General features: G+C 35.8%; 1 protein-coding gene across 1 annotated transcript in view; it reads left to right on the plus strand.

The window, feature by feature from the left end:
• Positions 1-23618, plus strand: part of FBXO8 (F-box protein 8) — a 39095-nt gene that overhangs the window by 7346 nt on the left and 8131 nt on the right. Inside the window, exons 2-3 of the mRNA XM_032635468.1 lie at positions 7261-7597; positions 10392-10518. Coding sequence (XP_032491359.1) covers positions 7269-7597; positions 10392-10518 — 456 coding nt within the window. The 5' untranslated portion in view covers positions 7261-7268. The remainder of the gene's footprint in view (positions 1-7260; positions 7598-10391; positions 10519-23618) is intronic.

Here is a 23618-nt window from a genome sequence, read left to right on the forward strand (position 1 = left end):
ATATATGTCAATGCTACTCTCTCACTTCGTCCCAGCTTACCCTTCCCCTTATCTGTGTCCTCAAGTCCATTCTCTATGTCTGCATCTTTATTCCTGCCCTGCCCCTAGGTTTTTTTTTAGATTCCATGTATTATGTGTTAGCATAGGGTATTTGTTTTTCTCTTTCTGACTTACGTTACTCTGTATGACAGACTCTAGGTCCATCCACCTCACTACAAATAACTCAATTTCGTTTCTTTTTATGGCTGAGTAATATTCCATTGTATATATGTGCCACATCTTTATCCATTCATCTGTTGATGGGCATTTAGGTTGCTTCCATGTCCTGGCTATTGTAAATATTATGTTCATTTTTTAATTGAATTGTTTGATTTTTTGCTTTTGAGTTTGAAAATTGTTTATATATTCTCGCTACTAGTCCTTTGTCAGATATGTGGTTTGGAAATATTTTCTCTCAGCCTGTAGCTTGTGTTTTTGTCTTCACATGGGCTATCAAAGAGCAAAAGTTTTAATATTGATGAGGTCGACTTTATCAACTTTTACTTTTATGGATTGTACTTTTGATGAACTCTCTTTGCCTAGACATAGATCCCTAAGATTTCCTTCTCTGTATTTTTCTAAAAGTTTTATTCTTTTATGCTTTACATTTAAGTCTATGATCCATTCTGATGACTTTTTGAAAGATGTGATATTTAGGTCGAGGTTCATCTAATTCAGTTTTTCTTATTGTTTACCATTCATCCATTCTTGCAGTCAACAAATATTTACTGAGTGCTTTGTAGGTGTAAGGCACTGTGTTTAGTATTGGATTTTTCCATGTAGCCTATTGTGTTGAATTAGTCCCCCATCTTAGTACTTACAGGCAGTTCTTACTCTGCACAGTACCATGTAAACTGAAATGCGTGAGTGTTAGAACTGTGGCCTTGCTGTGCACAGTCCCATGGAACTGTCAGCCAGTACTTAGCTTGGTACTGTACAAGGCAAGGACTACCTGTATATATTTTTTAATTTTTATTTCTTTTAGTAAACAATAATAAAGCACAGTATGATAGGTGAGTTCCAAAATTATTGTCATCTTAAGGAACATATGTTTGAGTAATTCGTATTTTATTTTTTTTAATTTATTATTTATCTTTGACTGCATTGGGTCTTTGTTGCTGTGCGTGGGCTTTCTCTAGTTGCGACCAGTGGGGGCTACTCTTCGTTGTGGTGCACAGGCTTCTCATTGTGGTGGCTTCTCTTGTTGCGGAGCATGGGCTCTAGGCGCGTGGGCTTCAGTAGTTGTGGCATGCAGGCTCAGTAGTTGCGGCTTGCGGGCTCTAGAGCGCAGTCTCAGTAGTTGTGGCGCACAGGCTTCGTTGCTCCGCGGCATGTGGGATCTTCCCGGACCAGGGATCGAACCCGTGTCCCCTGCATTGGCAGGCAGATTCTTAACCACTGCGTCACCAGGGAAGCCCCTAATTCGTATTTTATAATCAAGAAATATGCTTTAAAAATATAGATCTCAACAGTTGTAACATTGATTTCAAAGATCCAAGAAATTGACACTCTATCCATAAAGCTCTTTATAATTCAAGTTCCTGGGATGTGAAGATGTCATAAAGATCTAGAGTAGAACTTTCTTATTAATCGATTTATTTTGTGATACCGCCATAAGGACTCCTGATATGTTGAATCTTCCCATGAAGTCTTAAAGTTTTCATTTCTAGAAACATGTCTATAGTGATTAAAGATGATGGTAGTACTTAAATGCCAAAAGGTATCTCTGTTATCACTGACTGATAACTAAATACTTGACCTTATTTGCCAAGCTAAGGCTGTCAGCCTAAGCAAAGTTAGTTTCTTCTAACTTTATATATTTACTAGTTGTTATTTTTTTCTCCTAGCGAAGGTAAATGGCATCTCCGAATTCATAGATCCTCAATTAATGGAATTTGGAACCAGGATTATAACTACTCAGATCATTAGGTCCAGAATAACCAGGTGTACTCTGAAATGGGAGAACCAAAATAAATAAGAGTTATCATTTAAAGGGGACTGAGTGGTGACTACAAAACTACCTGTTATGATAAATTCCCTATGGCTTAGGTTCTCTTAACCCCTTTAAGTTCCATGGGATAAGACTTATTCACTGTTTATCTAGTGAGGAAAATGAGTACCACAGACTATAAGCTAAACAGATTCTGTGTGGGAGTCTGAACCAGATCTTTTTTCACGTCAAAGTGTATGTGCTTTCCACAAGAACAGTAGCCTAAAGAGAGGCTGCAGCTGGGAGCAGCATGGAGGTAATAAGCAGTGACAGAGGGAGAAGAGATGAGAGCTAGTGATGAAGAAGCAGATGGTGGATCGTCTTTGCCAGTTCTGGGCATAAGGTTTGGTGGTTAGGGCTAACCTTTGGACTCAGATAGACCTGAGATGGAATCCTGAGTTTTCCATTTGCCAGCTCTGAGATCTTGGGCAAAGTTGCTTAACCTCTCTGAGTCACTATTTCTTCAGCTATAAAATTAGAATAATATCTACCTCTGAAGGTTGTTTTGAGGACAAAAATGAGAAAATGTATTAAAACTTGGCATAGAGTAAGTACTAAATAAATTGTGGTTTATAGTACAAAAACAATATTATGGTTTAATATTTATATTATTAAATATTATGTTAAAAATATTGTGCACATAATATTATGTATGAAAGGAGGGAACGCAGCCAGGAATTCCAAGCCTTAAATCTGCACACGCAAAGTTAAAGGGGTATTTTTTTCCCCTACTGTCTTTAAAAATACTTCTTCAGCCTTTAAAAGAAAATTTTCTACCACAACTGGCAAGAATAATTCTTACTATTTTGATGTTTGCCTTGACAGGGGTCTCTACTACTATTAAACTCTGATGCTGAGCATTTATCTCCGTGATGGTTTTCAGTCTGTATGACGCTAAGCTCTTAGGGCAGTAATTCTTATACTTAGTGCACATCAAACTCAGTTATTTTCAAATTTCACATGCTTGGATTCCTCAACCAGGAGATTTCTGTTTACAGAAAGGTTGTACGATTAATAAAAATAACTGGTGTGTACCTTTTACCCAGATTCACCAATTTTAAACATTTTGCAACATTGCGTTAACATTCTTTCTGTATAGAGACAGATGTTTGTTTTTCTGAACCATCTGAGACTGTCTTATACATTATGCCTTAATAATTCAGTTTTTTTCCTAAAGAACAAGAATATACTCTGACAAAACCGCTGTACAGTTATCAAATTCAGAAGAGTTGACATTCATATAAGTATTTTTATCCAATCTACAGCCCATATGTCTAGTTTTTCAGTTATCCCAATAATGTCCTTTCTAGCACTTTTTTTTCATGCTAAGATCCAGTCCACACACTGCATTTAGATGTCATGTTTTTCAGTGTCCTTTAATCTGGAACGATTCCTTTCTTTATCTTCACAGCATTGGCAATTTTGAAGGAAAAAAAGATTATTTATAGACTCTTGGGTTTCTCTGATACTCCTCATGATTAGATAAAGGTTATACATTTTTGGCCAGAGTACTGTATAATTGTTATATCCTTCTCAGGGTATCACGTCCAGAGAGGCATATATGTCCTATCCTTCTCAGGGTATCATGTCCAGAGAGGCATATATGTCCCGTTTGTCTCTTATTGGTAAATGTTAAGTTGAACACTTGGTTAAATATTGTCTGATTTCTTAATTTCTTTTTGTGATTAATGAGTAAATATATTTGAGACTCTGTAAATCTTCCATTCTTTATCAAATTCCAGATTCAGCACCCACTGATAATTCTTGCCTTAAGAATTAGTTTTTCTATGATGGTAAGTTAAATGATGATTTTTCTAACTCATTATTCGAATTTTACTATAAGGAAGAGCTTTCCTATTCTTCATGTAATATTTAGTGATCAATCAGTGTAGACTCACTCATGGATTTCTTTTTTTTATGTGATAATTGAAGTATCATTCAATAAGTTTTACTGAAATGCTCATCATTTTCACTCTGAAAATATGGTTTTGTCAAAACAAATGAGCTAACATTTTATTATTAGCTGTAAGTGCACTTTATATGTAATGTTTAATACAACAGCCCTCTGAGCTATATGTATTACCCCTATATTATATGCAAATTATCACCTTAATATGAGGAAACCAAAGCTTAGACTAGTCGAGTAGATTTCCCCAAGGTCCTGTAAGTGCTCATCAGTGAAGTCAGGATTTGAACTCAAGTCTGTTCAACTTCAGAGTCCACAGCACCATGCTCCCTCCGTGACTTGCTTCGCAGCTTCTGTAGTGGATCTCCTGTCTTTTTGAGAGTTTTATCACTTTCTGACAGTTTCTGTCCACGATTCACACACTATTACCCTAAGGAAGACTGGGAGTGGGGTGGAACACTGTCGACACCCTTTCCTTTCTCCGAAGGATAAATATATGATAGTAATCCTTCTCAAGTGATTTATCATACTGTGTTCGTGCTCCATATCAAGAGCTGCTTTAAAGGGAAAAAGACATCCTGCAAGGGTAATTTGCAATAGAAGAATATTTATTTAGCAGTAGAAGAATAGAAAATGCAGTTTTCTTTGTCTGAATCACGTGTAGATGAGCCTCAAACCTCCACCCTCCCCATCAACTTTTTTTAATCCTAAGAACCGGCTGTTGGCTTAACCTCTTTTCTACCTGCTGGATGCTCTCCGAATCACTTTATCCAGTGCTCTATTTAAGTGATCCCCATTAAAGTCCAGAGCCTAGGGAAATCACCCTGATTCTGTGTCCCCTAGCAACATCCCTGAGAATAATAACAGCTGCCTAACCATATGTCACTAGAAAGATGTTGTAGGGAAAGTACATACAAAATTGATACTAAATGCCTTAAATCTTGAGACTTCAGACATCAGTCACCACGTTTGATTATTTACCTTTAGTGCTGCAAATGCAAAAGAGAAGAATAAATATAATTATCTAAAATGATGACAGATACACTGGGTGAGCTTAGCAATCAATTCAATTTCTAGATATTTTCTTGCTAAGATAAACAGAGAAGTGGCTATGATAAAAATTTTTAAATGTTTATGAGTCTTTTGTGTCAAAATTAAGTTGTACTTACGTTGTAACATGACATAGCATATTTAAACATTAAGGAAACTTATAGCTCCTTACAAATTTTTGTTGATATTCTGTATTTTTTTCTGTGTTAATTTACTGTCTGTAGTTTTGCCTTTTCTAGGATGTCTTATAATTGGAATCACATATGACATAGCATTTTCAGATCGGCTGCTTTCACTTAGTAATATGCACTTAAGTTTCTTCCATATCTTTTCATGGCTTGATAGCTTACTTCTTTCTAGCACTAAACATTCCATTGTCTGGGTGTACCACAGTAAATTATCCATTCACCTGCTGAAGGACAACTTGATTGCTTATAAGTTTTGGTAATTATGACTAAAGCTGCAGGTTTGTGTGCAGGCTTTTGTGTGGACATGAGTTCCCAACTTATTTGGGTAGATGCCAAGGAGCATAAATGCTGGACCATATGGTAAAAGTATGTTTATTTTTGTAAGAAACTGTCAAACTGTCTTCCAAAGTGACTGTACCATTTTGAATTCACACATCCTTGCCAGCATTTGGTGTTGTCAGTTTGGGATTTCAATCATTCTAATAGAAAATAAGAATTTAATTATTAATAGCTTAACCACTACTTCAGGAACTGCTACCATTATGGTAGTATGTGTCATAGGGAGGAAAAGTTACTACCTTTTGTGGTTTCTTTGCAAAAACAAATTTCCCCACATTTAAAAATTATTAATATGTTCCTTCTCTCTGTATCCTCCCTCCCGCATCTCTTTATAGCTTAAGCTTGTGGATTTCCAAGCAGTTCACAGTAAGGACAAAGAGAGAAAAATTATCCTGGACTGTTTTTTCTGTTTTAATCAACAAGTAGCCTGTTACAGTGGCCATTATCCAACTAACAGAACAATAATTCAATAAATATACATGCCCTTTTAAATACTGAAAAAATACTCGGTGACATTCTTTGAAATTCTACTCAGTATTCAAATTATTCCTAATAATTTTCAGAATTTCTGGTCACCAGTGGGCTTGGGGAGGGGTTGCTTTTTATTGTTTGATTATTACTCCTTATTGTAAGCAGCCAATTAAAACAAAACCATATTTTAAGGTTAGGTCACGCTATGAAATTTAGTTTAATGATTTTGAACAAAAATCCATTTCCTTCCTCCAAATTTTTAAAAACACGCACGTCCCAGTAATCAACTTGGGCTTTTAAAACAAGAATATTTTGTTGTAAAAGAGATCATGAAAATAATTATTTGTGTTAGTTAAAAGCTCTTCCTGATTTCATTTTCTCAGTGAATTTATTTGCCCAGGAAAAGTTACTTATTTGCAAAACAAGTGAAATAGAAAAGTCTAGGCCAATAGTCTTCTAAATATTTGTATATGAGGAAGTCTGATATTTGTAAGAGATAAATGTAGAGCTACTTTGGTTGGAGGTCAGTGGAGAGAGAAGAGGCTAGAGCACTCCCATCCCTTCTCCTGCCTTTTCCCAGGTACCTCTGAGGAGTCCATAGGGCTCCTGGAGAAGAACTGGAAAATTAGTCTAAATTATGATTTGTATTTAAAGCAGCAACAGAACCAAATAGTCATTACTGAGCTTTTTATCATGGAGTCCTACGTGTCTAATTTATAAGGTTTCTGAATTAGACTTCAGGGCCTATGTTACATTTTATTACAGCCTACAACTTAAGAGCAGACTGGCAAGAATTAAATGAAAAGCCTGTTTCACAGCTGTTATGCATCTGGGAATTTGGTTAAAAGGGCCTAGCTTAGCTTAGCCTGGGTTGTGATAAAAAGCAGGGTGTACAGGCCTTTTAAGTGAAGTCCTGTGCTCTGATCAGAGTTGTATTTAATACTGGCCCATAAGTCCACATAATTATAATTTGTAAGAGTCTTTAAGACATCAGTAACTTTTAAATCTTACCTTGTGAAAAATGATTATGTCACCTGTGGACTTTAAAAGTGGTTAGCAAACTGAGATAAAGGTGATAATCAAACTAAATAGTTTTCCATCCAAGTTTCATACTTACTATGTTCCAACTATTTGTAATTTCCTACTCCATTTAATACGCTTTAATGAGCAATGTTCATTCTGATAAATGAATGCTTCATGTAGACTTGTTGTACCGCAGGGAGAGGTGGATTACTTTTGTAATGTCGCCTTCTTACTCCATTCTGGCTTTCTCCCAGGCTTGCAGATGGGTCAGGGGCTGTGGAGAGTGGCCAGAAACCAGCAGCTACAGCAGGAAAGCTACAGTGAGCAAGGCTACCTCAGCAGAGAGCAGGGCAGGAGGATGGCTGCCAGCAGCATTTCTAACACCAGTCATCGCAAACAAGTCCAAGGGGGCATTGATATATATCATCTTTTGAAGACAAGGAAATCGAAAGAACAGGAAGGATTCATTAATTTGGAAATGTTGCCTCCCGAGCTAAGCTTTACCATCTTGTCCTACCTGAATGCAACTGACCTCTGCTTAGCTTCCTGTGTTTGGCAGGACCTGGCCAATGATGAACTTCTCTGGCAAGGGTAAGTTCAGCCCACTATGTTGGATCCAGATAAGCTCTAAGTAGAATCTTGCCTACAGGTTGTGGGTTTTTTGTGTTTGTTTGTTTGTTTGTTTTTTTGGGGGGGGTTGGTGCTGCTTGTTAGCATAAACTTTAACTGGTGAATATTTCATCTACTTTTTATATTTTCTAACCACTATTTGTTCAATGAATTAGGCAAGTATTGGAAAGCAGAGAGAGAATCTACTTGCTGAAGTGAAAGTAGACTGTAGAAATTTCAACAGCTCTTTTACCAGGTTAAATTTAAGCTATAAATCTAAGAACTTTTGGTGCAATAGAATCTATGGAACCTAAGTTACTCCTTAACAGATTGTATACATGAGTCATGAAAATGAAAGAATCATTGAATCTTGGGTTTTCTAGCATTCTTTACCAAAGTTTACTTAAGTCTCATTATTTTAAAATGAAACTTCTGAACGGAGTAAAACATGTCTAAAAACAAGTTTTTTGAGACTTTAAAACCATTTTTCAATGAAAATCTATGGAGAGAATCAATTATCTAAATAGCCAAACTTTAGTAAAAATGTATTACCAACAATGACATTTTTAACTCAGGCTTCCCGATGCTACAGAATTATAGTATTAATTATGTAGTTCATTTCTCAACCTTCAAATAGCTAAAAATCATCAATATCATCTTGTTATTCTTCCCTTGTCTTGTCATAATGAAGTTACTGTGGAAGTGAGAGGAAATTCTATTAGTAATATTTAAAGTATAGTTATTAAGTTTTAATTGTTCAGTGTAAGAGGAAAGAAAAGTACTTTAGGGCTTCCCTGGTGGCGCAGTGGTTGAGAACCTGCCTGCTAATGCAGGGGACACAGGTTCGAGCCCTGGTCTGGGAGGATCCCACATGCCGCGGAGCAACTAGGCCCGTGAGCCACAACTACTGAGCCTGCGCATCTGGAGCCTGTGCTCCGCAGCGAGAGAGGCCACGATAGTGAGAGGCCCGCACACCGCGATGACGAGTGACCCCCACTCACCACAACTAGAGAAAGCCCTCGCACAGAAACGAAGACCCAACACAACAAAAATAAATAAATTAATTAATAAACTCCTACCCCCAACATCTTCTTAAAAAACAAAGTACTTTAAAACTGGCTCACTTTTATTTATAACCTCTTTTCTACACTTTAGTATTCCCATCAAACTTAATTTATGATCCTATATTTGAACTTTGTAGAAGAGTTTATTTCTATGCTTATATGAACTCAATCAGAATGTGGTTTTCATTTGGGATTTAAATTTGGATTGTTCATTTTTAAAAGAAATGTTTCCTTTAGTGTTTACCACATAATTATGCCTATATATCTGATGCTTGGATTTTTTTTTTCTTAGTGATAAATTAAAGGCTTGCTTAGTTTTTTGTTTTTTTAATTTGGATGTTGAGAGGTTCTGTTGCTTTCATGTAGCTTAGTAATAAAATCAAAAGCTATGGGACTAGATTAAAGAGACTGCTAAAATATTGATAATTTTCTAACAAGTTACTAAACTCATTGTTACGAAATCAGTGATTTCATTTGGTTGGTAAAAATAATGCAAGGATATAAATTAACTATTAAGAAGATATTCCCATACAAAATTAGATATTTTACCCACTATCCTCAGAAATTTTGATGTTACAGGCTGAGACGGTAACTTTTTTGTTTTCTTGTAAGCTGTGTGTGTGAGAAAAGAAGGAAGTTTGAGCCAAAAATCAATGATGAATATCAGAAAGTGAAACTATGGTTCACTTTCTGGATGAATACATCCAGAATTTCCAGGCATTGTAATAAGATGAAACGTTAGCTTTCAAATAACAACCAGTAGCTAATGCCTCAAACAGTTGGAAACAGGTATACCAATGTGTAGAAACAGTGTGTTTTGAGGTATGAACCATTAGCATTTTAAGTATTACAGATTTTGTAAACAATCATATATAGCTGTGATAGTAAAGAACCAGCGTTTTGAAGCAGTATCTTAAAAACTGCTAAACTTAATGTTGCAACTTTTCATTTAAGTATTGAAGTTATAGCATTACAATTTCTCCCTCTGCCCAGCAACCTTCCTCCTTCCACCAATTCGGTTATATTTTGCAATAGAGCACATACTTGCTTAATTCTATTTAAACTCTTGGTTAAGATTGCAAACTCAGGGGCTTCCCTGGTGGCGCAGTGGTTGAGAGTCCGCCTGCTGATGCAGGGGACGCGGGTTCGTGCCCCAGTCCGGGAAGATCCTACATGCCTCGGAGAGGCTGGGCCCGTGAGCCATGGCCGCTGAGCCTGTGCGTCTGGAGCCTGTTTGCAAACTCAGGAGTAAGCTCCTTGGATTCAGATCGAGCTGTGTTTCCCTGGGCAACTTTTTTATGGTGTCTGTTTCTTTATCTGTAGCACCAAATCATGGGCTTGTTGTAAAGACTGAGCAAGTTAATACTATTAAAATGCTTTAAATAGTGCCTGGCATTGAGTAAGCACTTGGTAAATGTTGGCTATCATCATCATCATCATTATTTATGTTTAACTTCAGTAGGACTCACAAATATTACTAATCTTTGTAACTCACATTTATTAAGTGCTGTCAAAATTGCTAAATTGAAGACATGTCTATCTTACTCTGGTAAACAAATAAAGCAAGTATAAAAGTAAACATTTTATACTTTAGAGCTGTAAAATCCAATTTTATGTTATTTCATATCACTGTTTTATCATATATATACATATTTAACTTAGAAAAATTCAATATAGTCATGTTTTCTCGTCTGCTTTTATCTTACTTACAGGTTGTGTAAATCCACTTGGGGTCACTGTTCCATATACAATAAGAACCCACCTCTAGGATTTTCTTTTAGAAAATTGTACATGCAGCTGGATGAAGGCAGCCTCACCTTTAATGCCAACCCAGATGAGGTAAGTGAAGAATTTGAATATTTGTAACAGTTGCGAACTTTATTGTTGTCTTGCTGCAGCTTTCCAACATAGTAAACTTGCAAGTAACTTACAAGTCACTGAACATGACTTTTCAATCATTGCAAAGCCCGGTATTTGAAGTTATTGCTATGTGACTTAGTCATTTCTTTTTACCTTACCATGTCATGTTCTAATCTTGCTACTGCTCACTTTGTATGGCAGCTTCCATGACATATATGCAGCCCGCCACTGGACTTGGTTGAGATACTACTACATTATAAGTCGAGAGCACAAAATATGTTCATCAAACTTTTATCTGCAGCATTTTCTTTGTTTCATCATTTCCATTTACTAACAATGCTATTTTTATCAGAGATAATCACAAAGGACATTTTTCTAGTTCGTGACACATCAAAATGTCTTTAAATAATGCCTTTAACAATCTAATACATGATGGCATAGAAACAACTTATAGATTCTGTTATAAAACTGAATAATTTTGCATTAATTCTTTAATTCTTTTTTCTTAAGACAATAAGCAAACACGAATAGAGAGCAGGGAGAGTGGGAGAAGCAAAAAGAACTGTTTGAAATTAATATATTATTTAATTATTTCTTAATATAACATATGAGTGATCAAAATGTGAAGACAATTCTTTCTCTGATTCCCCCTTACCCCTGTTCTTATTTTAATATATTCTGGAAAGATTCAGAGTTTCAGAAACGTTTAAGTATCTACTAGACTTACTCTTAGAAATCTAATAGAAATTATGTAACACTCAGAACTAATACTTATGGGTGGATCATTTTCTATGGAAAAATTTATCTGGCAGTTATGTTAATTTATTTAATTTTCAAAAACCAACGTTCTTCATTTGTTGTAGAGGTATTAAGGACTCCCTAGTTACCTTAATATTAATATTCCTTAATTAATATTAAAGAACTACTGATCTTATAAATATGCACATAATAATACAAATGACATTTTGAAATTAAATTGACTTTTGCTTATTATATATGACTTCTCTGTTAAATTTTTCTTGTACATGAATAAAAATATAACACTGCTACAAAGGTTTACTAATACATATACATCATCAGTTAAGTCTTAGCCCAAATACAACAAAGTATATATGTTATAAAGCAAATATGTTATACGCAACAAATATGTTATATTTGTTCTCTTTCACCAGTTTTTACTTTCAGTGAATAGAAGACTGATACTTTTAATGAAAGTAGAATGATTTATAAGAAGTTAAAGTTCAAATTACACATTTGAAACCAATATAATATGGATGTTGCTAATTGAAACAGTTATATGACTAGCGTTATAATAAGAAGTATTTCGCATCAGTATCTTGAGGTAATTGAATGATGATTACTGGAGAAGAACTGGGGCAGAGTAGTACAGTGATTTACTCCAGATACACAGGAATCAGGAAAGGCAGCTATTACAGGCCCTGTCTTATGCCCAGTTTATCAAGGCCTACTGGCTCCAGTCATGAATTAACACCAATGTTGAGTAAAACTGTCATCTTCACTTCATATCACTTGCAAATGTTACATTCTAAGGAAAGTGTAACTTGGTAAGTACTGAGTTATGGCTTGTCCAAGTCAGACAAGTTGGCTGTGACTGCTCATGTTGATTATGGTAAGTAGTCATTCCTTGCTAAAGGAGTACTAATTTTTAAACAAGATATAAAGCATCCTTATTATGCAAAGATGAAACTGTAGATAGGCCCTTATATACTAGAATATGATATGGGTAGTTTTAAATATCTAAATTGGAAAAGCTAGATGTCAAAATATGTTTCCATCTTTGCAGCTACATATATCAGACTATAGAGTTCTTCACCTCCTCTAGAGTGTTTGGGCGGGGGTGGGGGCAGAGAAAAGAGGCAAAATTAAAGTCCTCTTTTTATCTGGCAAAAAAATATTAAAAATTTTCAGTCAAATATTTACTTAAAGAGGGGATTCAATTTACTAATTAAAATAAGATTTTTAGATCTTCAGATTTTTACTTATCCATCCTACCTACCATTGTTATTGAGAGTTGGCTGTATTTTTTTCTTTACTCCCTGGCCTGATTCAAGGATATCCTGGAGCATTCCAGAAGTATTGAATTTACTGTTTTGAAAGGGGCACATACTGCTGCCAGGCGGCATGGAACTGAACCATTCAAAGTGACTTTTGGTTCCAGAATTCTGCTTCTATGCTTTTATGAACATCAGTTACTCAGCAAGCAGCTGTCGCCTAATAACAAAATAGAATTCTCTCTTTACCAGAATATACTTAGGAGATAAATAGGCATGGAAGGACATTGAAGTACACTTGTAGGTGCAGGGAAATGAGAAGTATTTTGATAACTATTCCACACTTGCTTTCATTGACTAATAAATAATCAATATCAATTTGGTTGTTTATCCAACCAAAATATAATTGAAAGATTATCCTAATAGATGTTTTTATATAGAACTTACCTACAATGAGTCATACTTTAGCCAGGTCTTAGAATGACTCTTGCCATGATTTTTTAGTGCTAGCAGTCAGGAAATACTTTATGGAGGTTGATTTTTTTTCCCCCTTCACTGGAACACTGTCATCAGATGTGTTATTTGGGTTCATTTAAGCCTGAGAAGTAAATTATTTTTGATGATATGTTTAAATGTAAGTGGTGTTTATTTTAAGTACCTGAGATAAGATGTATATAATTGTTCAGTATTGTAACAAGTCTACTTTTCCATAATTTCTAGTTATGTACTTAACATTTTGATAGCAAGCATCATTAAAATATTATAAAAATAAGAATACTTACAGCCACAGGGAACGAGATTCTCCAAAGGACATCGTTCATGTCACGGATATGGGTAACCAAACTCCACAGCAGCTGCTGGCAGTGGCTTATGGGGTGGGGGAGAACTTCCGCACAGTTTGTGGTACGATTGTCTAGCACGCTGCTGTTATATGCATGATGTTGTGATCTCAGCTGTATGTAAAGTCTTGATCTTATGCATGAGCTTGTGTACTTTGTGGCAGGTGACCACATTCTAGTAAAGGAATGTGCTAAAAACCATCTGTTTACATTAGGCTGTATTTCCCCTGCATGTACAAGTTACGTGTGTGATTTTATTCCACAGCAGTATTATAATAAAGTAATTTTACTTATCAACCAGTAAGCTATATTCCCTGTGCTCCATTTAGTATTAAACTTTTTCTTGACATAGTTATTTTTAAAACTAGAGTTTCTGAAATTGGTAGTGAATGTGGTTTAACTTTATATTATAGGTTTATTTATTCATATTTCTATAAATCTGTTTATATTTTTTTTAAATTATGTCCTCATTGGGGTCAGGTAAAAGAAGTCTTTTTTAAAACTATGTAAGCACATTTTTCCTTGTTCATATAGAAAGACCCACATGCATACAATCGTATGCATTCTATTAGATTGATCTGGAATAGAATCTATTAGAAGAAACATTTTAAATTTGACCTAAGCATATGTTTTAGATGGAAATGTATGCACAAACTATTTTTGAGATATCATCTTCTTTTTGTTGTTGGACCAGCTAAAATATAAACAGGAAATTTGGAGGAGTTCTCCATTATAGAAAAGAACTCAGGTGTTTATACTCAGATTTTACAATATCTCATATATTAAATCTTACTTTTGGCTCCAGTATACTGCAGCAAAATGTTCATTGCCATTACTTCATAGCATAGAAACAATGATGAAAAACAACTTTTGTTCCTGGAGATACAAAACCCTGATATCATCAGAATTTACACATTTCCCAAATGTATTCTTTGTAATAATTATTCCACAGGATAATGGACATAGTCAAAGGATTTCCCAAGTCTAATAAATTTGACCATGATAGGTTGTGATTAGTTGGCTCAAGGGGAGGGTATTGTATGCCGTATTATGCAGGTTTATTTGACATTGTGTCTTTTTGGCAGGTGGGCAGGGTGGGGGGAGTATAAAGTAACATTCCAGGGAACACATTCTGAGATACGCTACTGTAGATTATCTGCAGTCTTTCTATGTGTAAATGAATATGCGTTCTTAAATGAATAGACACCTGGCTTGAATGATTGAAATATCCTGTTGTTCACTGACAGCTACCTGATGTTTATTTTACCTGTAATCTTCTTTTTATTGAAAGTCTATGGATCTATAATTATTTGTTCTCTTTCCTTTGGTCTGAGAGTATTAATTACAAAAAGATAAAATAAAACAGAGTTGAGTCTTGACAACCAAGAGCTTTATTCATGTCCTGTATTTTGATTGTAGTCTAACATGTTTAAGGAAAACGTTAGTTTGGAAAGTAAGAGTAGGACAACAAACCTGATAACAATATTGTATTCAAGTAACTACATGTAGACATTGATTAAGTATCCATGTCAAATAACTTGGAACAGATCATTCATCATTATATTCTTGGTACCTCGTTCTCTACACTAACTCTATTACGTCTCCTGAAACACAGGAGTATTCCCAGGGAAGGTTGACAGGCCGCTAGATGCTTTTTAGTTCGGCAAACGTACTGCCTTTTGAGGTTTTATCCTTAGTTCTACAGGTCTAGAAATTTGACTTTATCTTTCACCAAAATTAGATCAGTCTCTCAGGAATAAACTTAAGCTGTAGATAGTAGAACCTGAGGCAGGTTAACAATAAAATGGGTGTACTTTGAACAGTGCCTCATAGCATGAAGAAAGAGAGAATGCCTAAGTTCTTAGCTAATATTATGAACTAAAATATATCTAGGACCTAAATGTAAGGCCAGACATTATAAAACTCTTAGAGGAAAACATAGGCAGCACACTCTATGACATAAATCACAGCAAGATCCTTTTTGACCCACCTCCTAGAGAAGTGGAAATAAAACCAAAAATAAACAAATGGGACCTCATGAAACTTAAAAGCTTTTGCATAGCAAAGGAAACCATAAACAAGATGAAAAGACAACACTCAGGATGGGAGAAAATATTTGCAAATGAAGCAACTGACAAAGGATTAATCTCCAAAATATACAGGCAGCTCATGCAGCTCAATATCAAAAAGACAAACAACCCAATCCAAAAATGAGCAGAAGACATAAATACACATTTCTCCAAAGAAGATATACAGACTGCCAACAAACACATGAAAGGATGCTCAACATCACTAATCATTAGAGAAATGCAAATCAAAACTACAATGAGGTATCACCTCACACCGGTCAGAATGGCCATCATCAAAAAGTCTACAAACAATAAATGCTGGAAAGGGTGTGGAGAAAAGGGAACCCTCTTGGGACTGTTGGTGTGAATTTAAATTGATACAGCCACTATGGAGAACAGTATGCTTCCTTAAAAAACTAAAAATAGAACTACCCTACGACCCAGCAATCCCACTACTGGGCATATACCCTGAGAAAACCATAATTCAACAAGAGTCATGTAGCACAGTGTTCATTGCAGCTCTATTTACAATAGCCCGGAGATGGAAGCAACCTAAGTGTCCATCGACAGACAAATGGATAAAGAAGATGTAGCACATATATACAATGGAATATTACTCAGCCATAAAAAGAACGAAATTGAGTTATTTGTAGCAAAGTGGATGGACCTAGAGACTGTCATACAGAGTGAAGTAAGTCAGAAAGAGAAAAACAAATACTGTTTGCTAACATTTTTATGGAATCTAAAAAAAAAAAAAGGTTCTGAAGAACTTAGGGACAGGACAAGAATAAAGAAAGACACAGACATAGAGAATGGACTTGAGGACACAGGGAGGGGGAAGGGTAAGCTGGGATGAAGTGAGAGAGTAGCATGGACTTATTATATACACTACCAAGTGTAAAATAGATAGCTAGTGGGAAGCAGCTTCATAGCACAGGGAGATCAGCTCGGTGCTTTGTATCCACCGAGAGGGGTGGGAGGGAGATGCAAGAGGGAGGAGATATGGGGATGTATGTATATGTATAGCCGATTCACTTCGTTATACAGCAGAAACTAACACACCATTGTAAAGTATAAACACACCATTGTAAAGTATAAAAAATACTCCAATAAAGATGTTAAAAAATAAATTAAAAAATAAAAAGTATAGATAGGAATAATTGGGTCCTCAGTGCCCTGCACCAGGCTGCTGCACTCAGTATGATCTGCTACCTATAGTACCCACCTTCCCTGTATGTTTCATCTAGGGTGTTTTTGGCTTGAAAGAACAAAGAACCTAATAAAGGCTTAAACCATATAAATTTATTTACTTCAGAAGACACCCAGAATGGGTATCCCAGAGTTATTTCAGTGATACAGTGATCTCATCATGGGACCTCAGTGTGTTGACTTTTGCCCTCTCTTGATAACAAAGTAGCTGCCACTACTCGAGATATCACATTCTCATATGAAAGTACCCTCAGCACAAAGAAAGGGGGCAAACTCCCTCCTCAAATTCCTTATGCTTATTAGAGAGAAAAAATTCTTTTCGGGAGCCTTCAGTTCACGAGAACTGAATCACGTGAACACCCGTAGACCAGTAGAAAACAGGATAGAAGGGTTATGTGATTGGCTTAGGCTTAACGTGATTTAGCAACTGTGGCTGAGATGCTAGAAGCAGTGAAGGAGCGAAACGGCCTTTGGGAAGGCATCCAAGCATCTGCAACACTATTTTCACTAGTGAGCCACTTGAAAAATGTGTGATTTTGCTTCCCTTATTTCTGCGGCTCTGCTGGTTTGGACACCTTAATACTCAAGGCAGGAATATTGACACCAGAGGCACAACAATTCAGACTGCTGGCGGAGGCTACCTTCTTGCCATTTTAGTCCTCCTGCCACTGAGCAAACAGACCAAAAGGAAAAAAATTTAAAAGGTATGAGGGTAGATAATTATGTTGTGGTTGAAGTGACTGAACCTGATTACCAGAAGGAAATAGTTACTGCTACACAGCATGGAAAAACAAAAGGATACAAGTGGAACTCGGGAGATGTCTAGAGTTCTTCTAATTCCATTATATTCAACTGTGAAAGTTATTGAAAGATCACAGTAGTCCTGTAGGGGCAGGGTTTAAATCCCATCACTAGATAAAGAATCTCGACCAGCTGAGAGGCTGGCTTCATTGCTCAAGAGCTAAATATAGATTATCCCAAGCTAATCATGTTACTTCCATTCCCCTTGGCTTCCATGAGATCCATGTAATCCATTTCTGACCTGTGACACAGACCCTGTGACAAAAGAGTACTGTATATGCACACACACAGTTCTGGACATCGGTATATAAGGATGCAGTGACAGGAACACCTGCGGCCATCTTGAAGCCATGCAGGTTGTTAACACACCAAGAATAGCACATTGGAAGGAAAGAATTGGGTCCCATGATGCCAAGTGTGAGCCTAAAAACCTGGAGCCTTAGTAGTTTGGGATTCCTTATACAAGGTAATAAATCCCTGTACTTTTTTTGAATTGAGGTTCCTATGTTTGTAATCAAAACATCCTAACGCTGCATCATCAATCATCATCATCATCATCATCACTGCTGTTACCCAAACTCGTAGGAGTTTGATGTGAAATCCTGCACAAAAATTTGTTCATAAAAATAAGCATCGCTAATTCTCATTAGCAACTTAATTTTATCTCTAGATTGCTGATGAGAGTTTAGAGTAAAAAGAGCTAGTTGACAATGAGAGGAGTCCCTCACCAAATATAGCTTCTCCTCTATAAAGATTATTTACCCCGAAGACCTAAAAACGCTCACATTCATCGGCAAAGTCCCTTTACCTTGATCATCCTTAGCATCAAAGGGCAAAATTATGCCTCTCAGACACTGAATATTATCCTCTCGATAAGTTAATAACCTTCATCCAGGTACAGCTGGTCAAGTCATACTAAACTAGAGGCCATTAACTCTCTTCAGGGCAACATGATGTATGTGTGGGTATATATGGATGTATGTTTCTGTCTGTTTCAATCTGATCTGTCGTGTGTTGATTTTATGATTAAGAAGAAAACTTTATCCTGTGTCTATGAGGTCAACTTTATTTTACACTCTGCCCTGACCATACTATATCCGTGGTCACCCTCCCTTACCCTTCCTTGTCTGCAAGAGGCATTCCAGCATGTGGTTTAGAATCAGTCCATAGAAAGACACTGGTAGACTCAGTATAAACCTTTCAGAAGCTTCAAAGAGAATCAATTTCCCAGGCTGCTTGCTAGTCTGTATCTAATTGAAAAAGATTCAGGCCTGGAGTATTCCATAGTTTATTCATCTCTCAAACCACCTGATGGGCTTTGGTTTTGTTTTCCTAAGTCTGTTATAGGAAATACGAATTTGCTACCTCAGTTAAGTGTAAATTGTCTGGGGTAAAAGCATACTGAAATTAGTGCACAATGTACTGATCTAGGACTTTGGTCTAGAGGAAAGAATAAAATTAGAATATTTTAATTGTAATATCTTAGCACCACAACACTCATACTACAAATTTTAAAATGTGAAATGCTAAAATGAACAAGATTTTTTCTTTATGAATTTTGTTACAAATTTAGATAAGTGTACCTAAAGACTTTGCAGTATTGTATTAATATTTTAAGTACATTTCAAAGAAAAACCTGTTTGCCTTTTGTTTCCTTACTTTACCCTCTCTGACCACCTTGGCACCTCCACCATGTTCTTCTTTATCTGATGTGACCACATTTTCAGTGAAACTTGACATCACTTTCTAGATTTAAGTTCTCAGCTTTAATGTCCAAGGTAGTTGTCTCTCCTACATCTCTTTCCTGAATTTGAAATTGCTGCTGCCAGTGTCACAATGAGTGCTTTTTTTCAGTAATTGAAAAGACAATATTTCCTCAATTATTGGATGTCATCACTTGTACAGCATCCATCAATTTAATTACAGCTTTGAAATATGGAAGTTCGAAGGAAACACTACATTAAATGCAATTTTTTGACCAACTAATCGTAGTGTACATTTATCCATAAGATTATGTAACCTTTTTTCCTTTCATATCAAAGTTTTTAGAGATGCCTTCTTTATAATCAAAGTCTTAACATCTTTCTGAATCACTTACTAGCAGTTAAATATATCATTAGAATGACATGTTACTTTTTATTTTTGGAATGGTTGCTTCGACCTTTGGGGGTTTATAATTTGAGGCATTTACAGTGTACTGCTCCAACTCATAGGTTTTTATGTTATTTTTTTCTTTTGTTATGTTATTATTTTCTCTTTTTTCCCCTATTTGAATTATATAATCCTTACAAATCTACAGCTTCTCTTGAAAGTCATCTGGAAGCTTTATACAGAGAGATTCAAATATTCATTCAACAGACACTTATTAAGTATCTCTCCACTTGCTAGTTATATGACTTTGACCTTGGGCAAATTATTTACACTCTCCGTGCTTCAGTTTCCCCATCTCTAAAATGGGGACAATAGGGGAATTCTCTGGCAGTCCAGTGGTTAGGACTCTGAGCTCTCACTGCCAAGAGCCCAGGTTCAATCCCTGGTCGGGGACTAAGATACCACAAGCTGCATGGCGTGACCAAAAAAAAAAAAAAATGGGGACAATAACAGTACCTATATCATGGTAGTGTTGTGAAAATTTAATGAAATTATATGTGTTAAATGCTTAGTGCTTCTAAGTGCTCACTAAAATGTAGTCTTATATTTATACTAGAAGTAGAGCTACACACACCACACACAGGAGAAGGCACTGCTCTAGGCTTGGAGGTTCTTCCTCTCCTGGAACTTTTGGATTGTAGTAAATACATATTTGACACCTGAGTAACGGTCCTTCATGAAGTATGTATCAGTCACAACAACATCTTCTAGCTTTAGATGGTGATACACTTTGCCTTTAATTTCATTTTCTGACATGTGATGAGCAATCTTTGCATATACAATAACTTTTTAGTTCAGTGGTACTGTTTGGTTTAATCTTCTTGAAGACATTTTAAGCAATAAATCGAGGTCCAAAATTATTTTCAAGTTAAAATGTGTCTTGGCTGAAATGGTGGTAGGATGAACAGATATTTTAATTACATGAAGAAGTATGCACATGTGTTGGCAGTGAAACTACCATTTAAATCCTAACTTCTCTGCTTGTCTACTATTAAGATTTGGGCTTTAAAAATTTTTTTAAATTTTAACCTCCCTTTGAAAGTATATGTTCTGTTAGGAGAACACTTAAAAAGAATTTTGTTTATTTAAAAATTGATTCAGAGCTGTTAAAACATACTTATAAATGTACATTCTAGAATTTAGGTAATATGATAAAATTGTAATATTTATTTATCAAAGTAGAGTCAGTCATTTAAATAGCCATATGTGTAGGTATGTACGTGTATATCTATAAATGCACATATTACAATGCAATATTTGTGTGTGGTTTTTATAAAGTGGGAATTCTAAACTAACATTTGTGCTCAAATGTGTCACTTTATCATTAGTTTGAAGTGTTATTTATCATACCTTAGCCTAATAGAGTTTTATCTCCATATTTTGATTAGGATGCTGTGTTTTTCTAATTTACAGACAGATTAGAGATGGGGCTTTTTCTAGAAGCTTACATCACTAACCAGCAATTGTCAATACTAATTGCAGTAATGATTGCTATATTTAATTATTAGTAGTAATTTATCACAAGTAACATCATCTTCATGCAGTGATCTAGCCCAGTTATGGGTGTGAATCCTTAGAGACTGTTAGAACTCACAGACATGGCTCGTTTTCTGTTTGAGGCTATTAGAACCAATTAATAGGGACTTTTTATTGTTATTTGAAACCTTAGGTGATGAAGTTCATGTTAGTTTGTCCGATGTCGTTGCTTTCTCTCCTATGAAAAAGGAGCAGAAGATCTGTCCCACGCCTCTCCTCCATTTTTCCTGGACTCCATTAGAGATGATCTTCCATTTTTCTTTTGATGTTTTTTGAACTATCCCTCCTTTTTGTGAATTTCCTATTGACATCTTCTAGCTACAAATAATTTAGGGCGTACGTGTGACTGTTCTTAGCAATTCCTCAGCATTGTGCACTTTCACGTACGAACAGCCTTCCATAAATTGTTCTTGGAAGCTGAAAACCTTGCCAATGCAAACAGGTCCATGAATAAGCTGACTTCAGTCCGTACTCATGACTTTTCATTATCCTCCAGATAGAATGTGGTGTTCTGACCAATTTCAGTAACTGAATCAGAGGGAACTGGCTACATGGGCCCTCTCTCTTCTCTCCACAACTGTCACTTCTCCATGTAAGTGTGGACAGCGTGTGCGCTCTGTTCTTCCCAGGGAACTGACAAGACTGAAATCTGCAGCTCAGATTTGAAGCTGACATCAACATTATCTTTACATATCTTTCCCAACGTTTATTACCCCCCCTTTTCCTCTTAGTTATAAGTCACATAGAACCTTCTAGTGAATAGCCTAGTTGTGGGTACCTCAGTCAGAGGAAAGCATTACTTATTACTCTTATAAAATAATCTTTCTACATAGATGACTTTAAAAACTTGGGCATAGGGCTTCCCTGGTGGCGCAGTGGTTGAGAGTCCGCCTGCCAATGCAGGGGACACGGGTTCGTGCCCCGGTCCGGGAGGATCCCACATGCCGCGGGGTGGCTGGGCCCGTGAGCCATGGCCGCTGAGCGTTCGCGTCCAGAGCCTGTGCTCCGCAACGGGAGAGGCCAGGACAGTGAGAGGCCCGCGTACCACAAAAAAAAAAAAAAAAAAACTTGGGCATAGTTTTTGCTTTCGTTTTTTCAATCTAGTGACTAGATTAGGAATAATTAGAGTAAATTCCCATGAATAAAATTACCATGAATAAAACTGTTGTTTGACATTTCTGAAGTTGTGTGCTGAAGGTCAGTGTTATATACATAGGAGAGTTGCATGGTAAAGCTTAGTGGGCAGAATGAAATGAAATGACAGCGTAAAAGCATAGATACCTAGTCTTAAACTTTCTCATTAAGTAATCTTCTGCATTTGTTTCACTTCAGCTAAAAAGCAAGGTGTTGATTTTTTTTAATTTGCAGAATACATATCCCTAGAAGAATTTCACCTATTCAAGGTCTATGTGTTTTTTCCTCTAACTGTAGAGCACATGTTCTCTAATTAAATCGGAAGAGTGAGAACTGCTGGACTAGATAAAAATTAATAGATTTTACATTTTCACTAGCAATTCTGTTAGCACTATAAAAAGGAGAAATAGTATTAGAGATGTCATCTTAACCACTGCTGCTGCTATTTTCAAACAAGACAATGGGAATACTCTGACCTGTAGAGGGCTGCACTCTGGTGTGCTAAGTTTTTAGAAATAATTAAGATTTTAAAATAAAAGCTTTCACAATATATATTGTATCTTATTTTTACAGTATTTTTAGTACGAAAATGTTACATTTCAATTGTTCATTTCACTGGTTAAAATGTATACTTGAATATTAATAGATTAGAAATCTAGATTGAAGTATTTTGTTTTATAAATATTTATTGTTAAAATTTAAGGATAGTTATTCTAAAAGTTTTCAAATGTCCTTTTAAAAAGAAAATTAAATGCAGTGTCCAGTTCGCTTTCTATTGTATAATGTTCAAAGGACAGATTTATTACCTGAACAGCAGTAGCCATGGTACTTGATTTTTACATTTGATACAACGGCAAATTTGAACAAAGCTAGCTAAAGCAAAATTTTTTTTAACTAAATTTCTTTCCTAAGTTGTTCTTTAGGGAAACAAATTAAGGGTACTCCCTAGCATGTCAGTTTTGTTTTATTAGTGATTTCTTTTATTGATACCAACTGTTACACAGTGTGTCTGCCAAGTGTCTGGGCCAGTTGCCAGTACTTTCAGTACTAGTAGTCAGCACTTTAAAAAAAAAAAAATTAAGACTTTTTTATTAAGAGCAGTTTTAGCTTCACAGCAGTCAGTACTTTGCATGCCTAGCTTACTAGAATTCACTTTGTCCCCAAATACATATTTTTTGGTTCTGAACATATATATGGTAGATTTTACTTTTGAAGCACACTGTGGATAATAACGATTTGCTTCCAAAAAATAGGTTTTATTAAAAGAGGAGAGAAAAACATGGGTATTTATATAATAAAAGATAAGAAAGTAGATATAAAAACAGGAA

Source organism: Phocoena sinus, chromosome 6, assembly GCF_008692025.1.
Source record: "Phocoena sinus isolate mPhoSin1 chromosome 6, mPhoSin1.pri, whole genome shotgun sequence".
Classification (NCBI taxonomy): Eukaryota; Metazoa; Chordata; class Mammalia; order Artiodactyla; family Phocoenidae; genus Phocoena; species Phocoena sinus.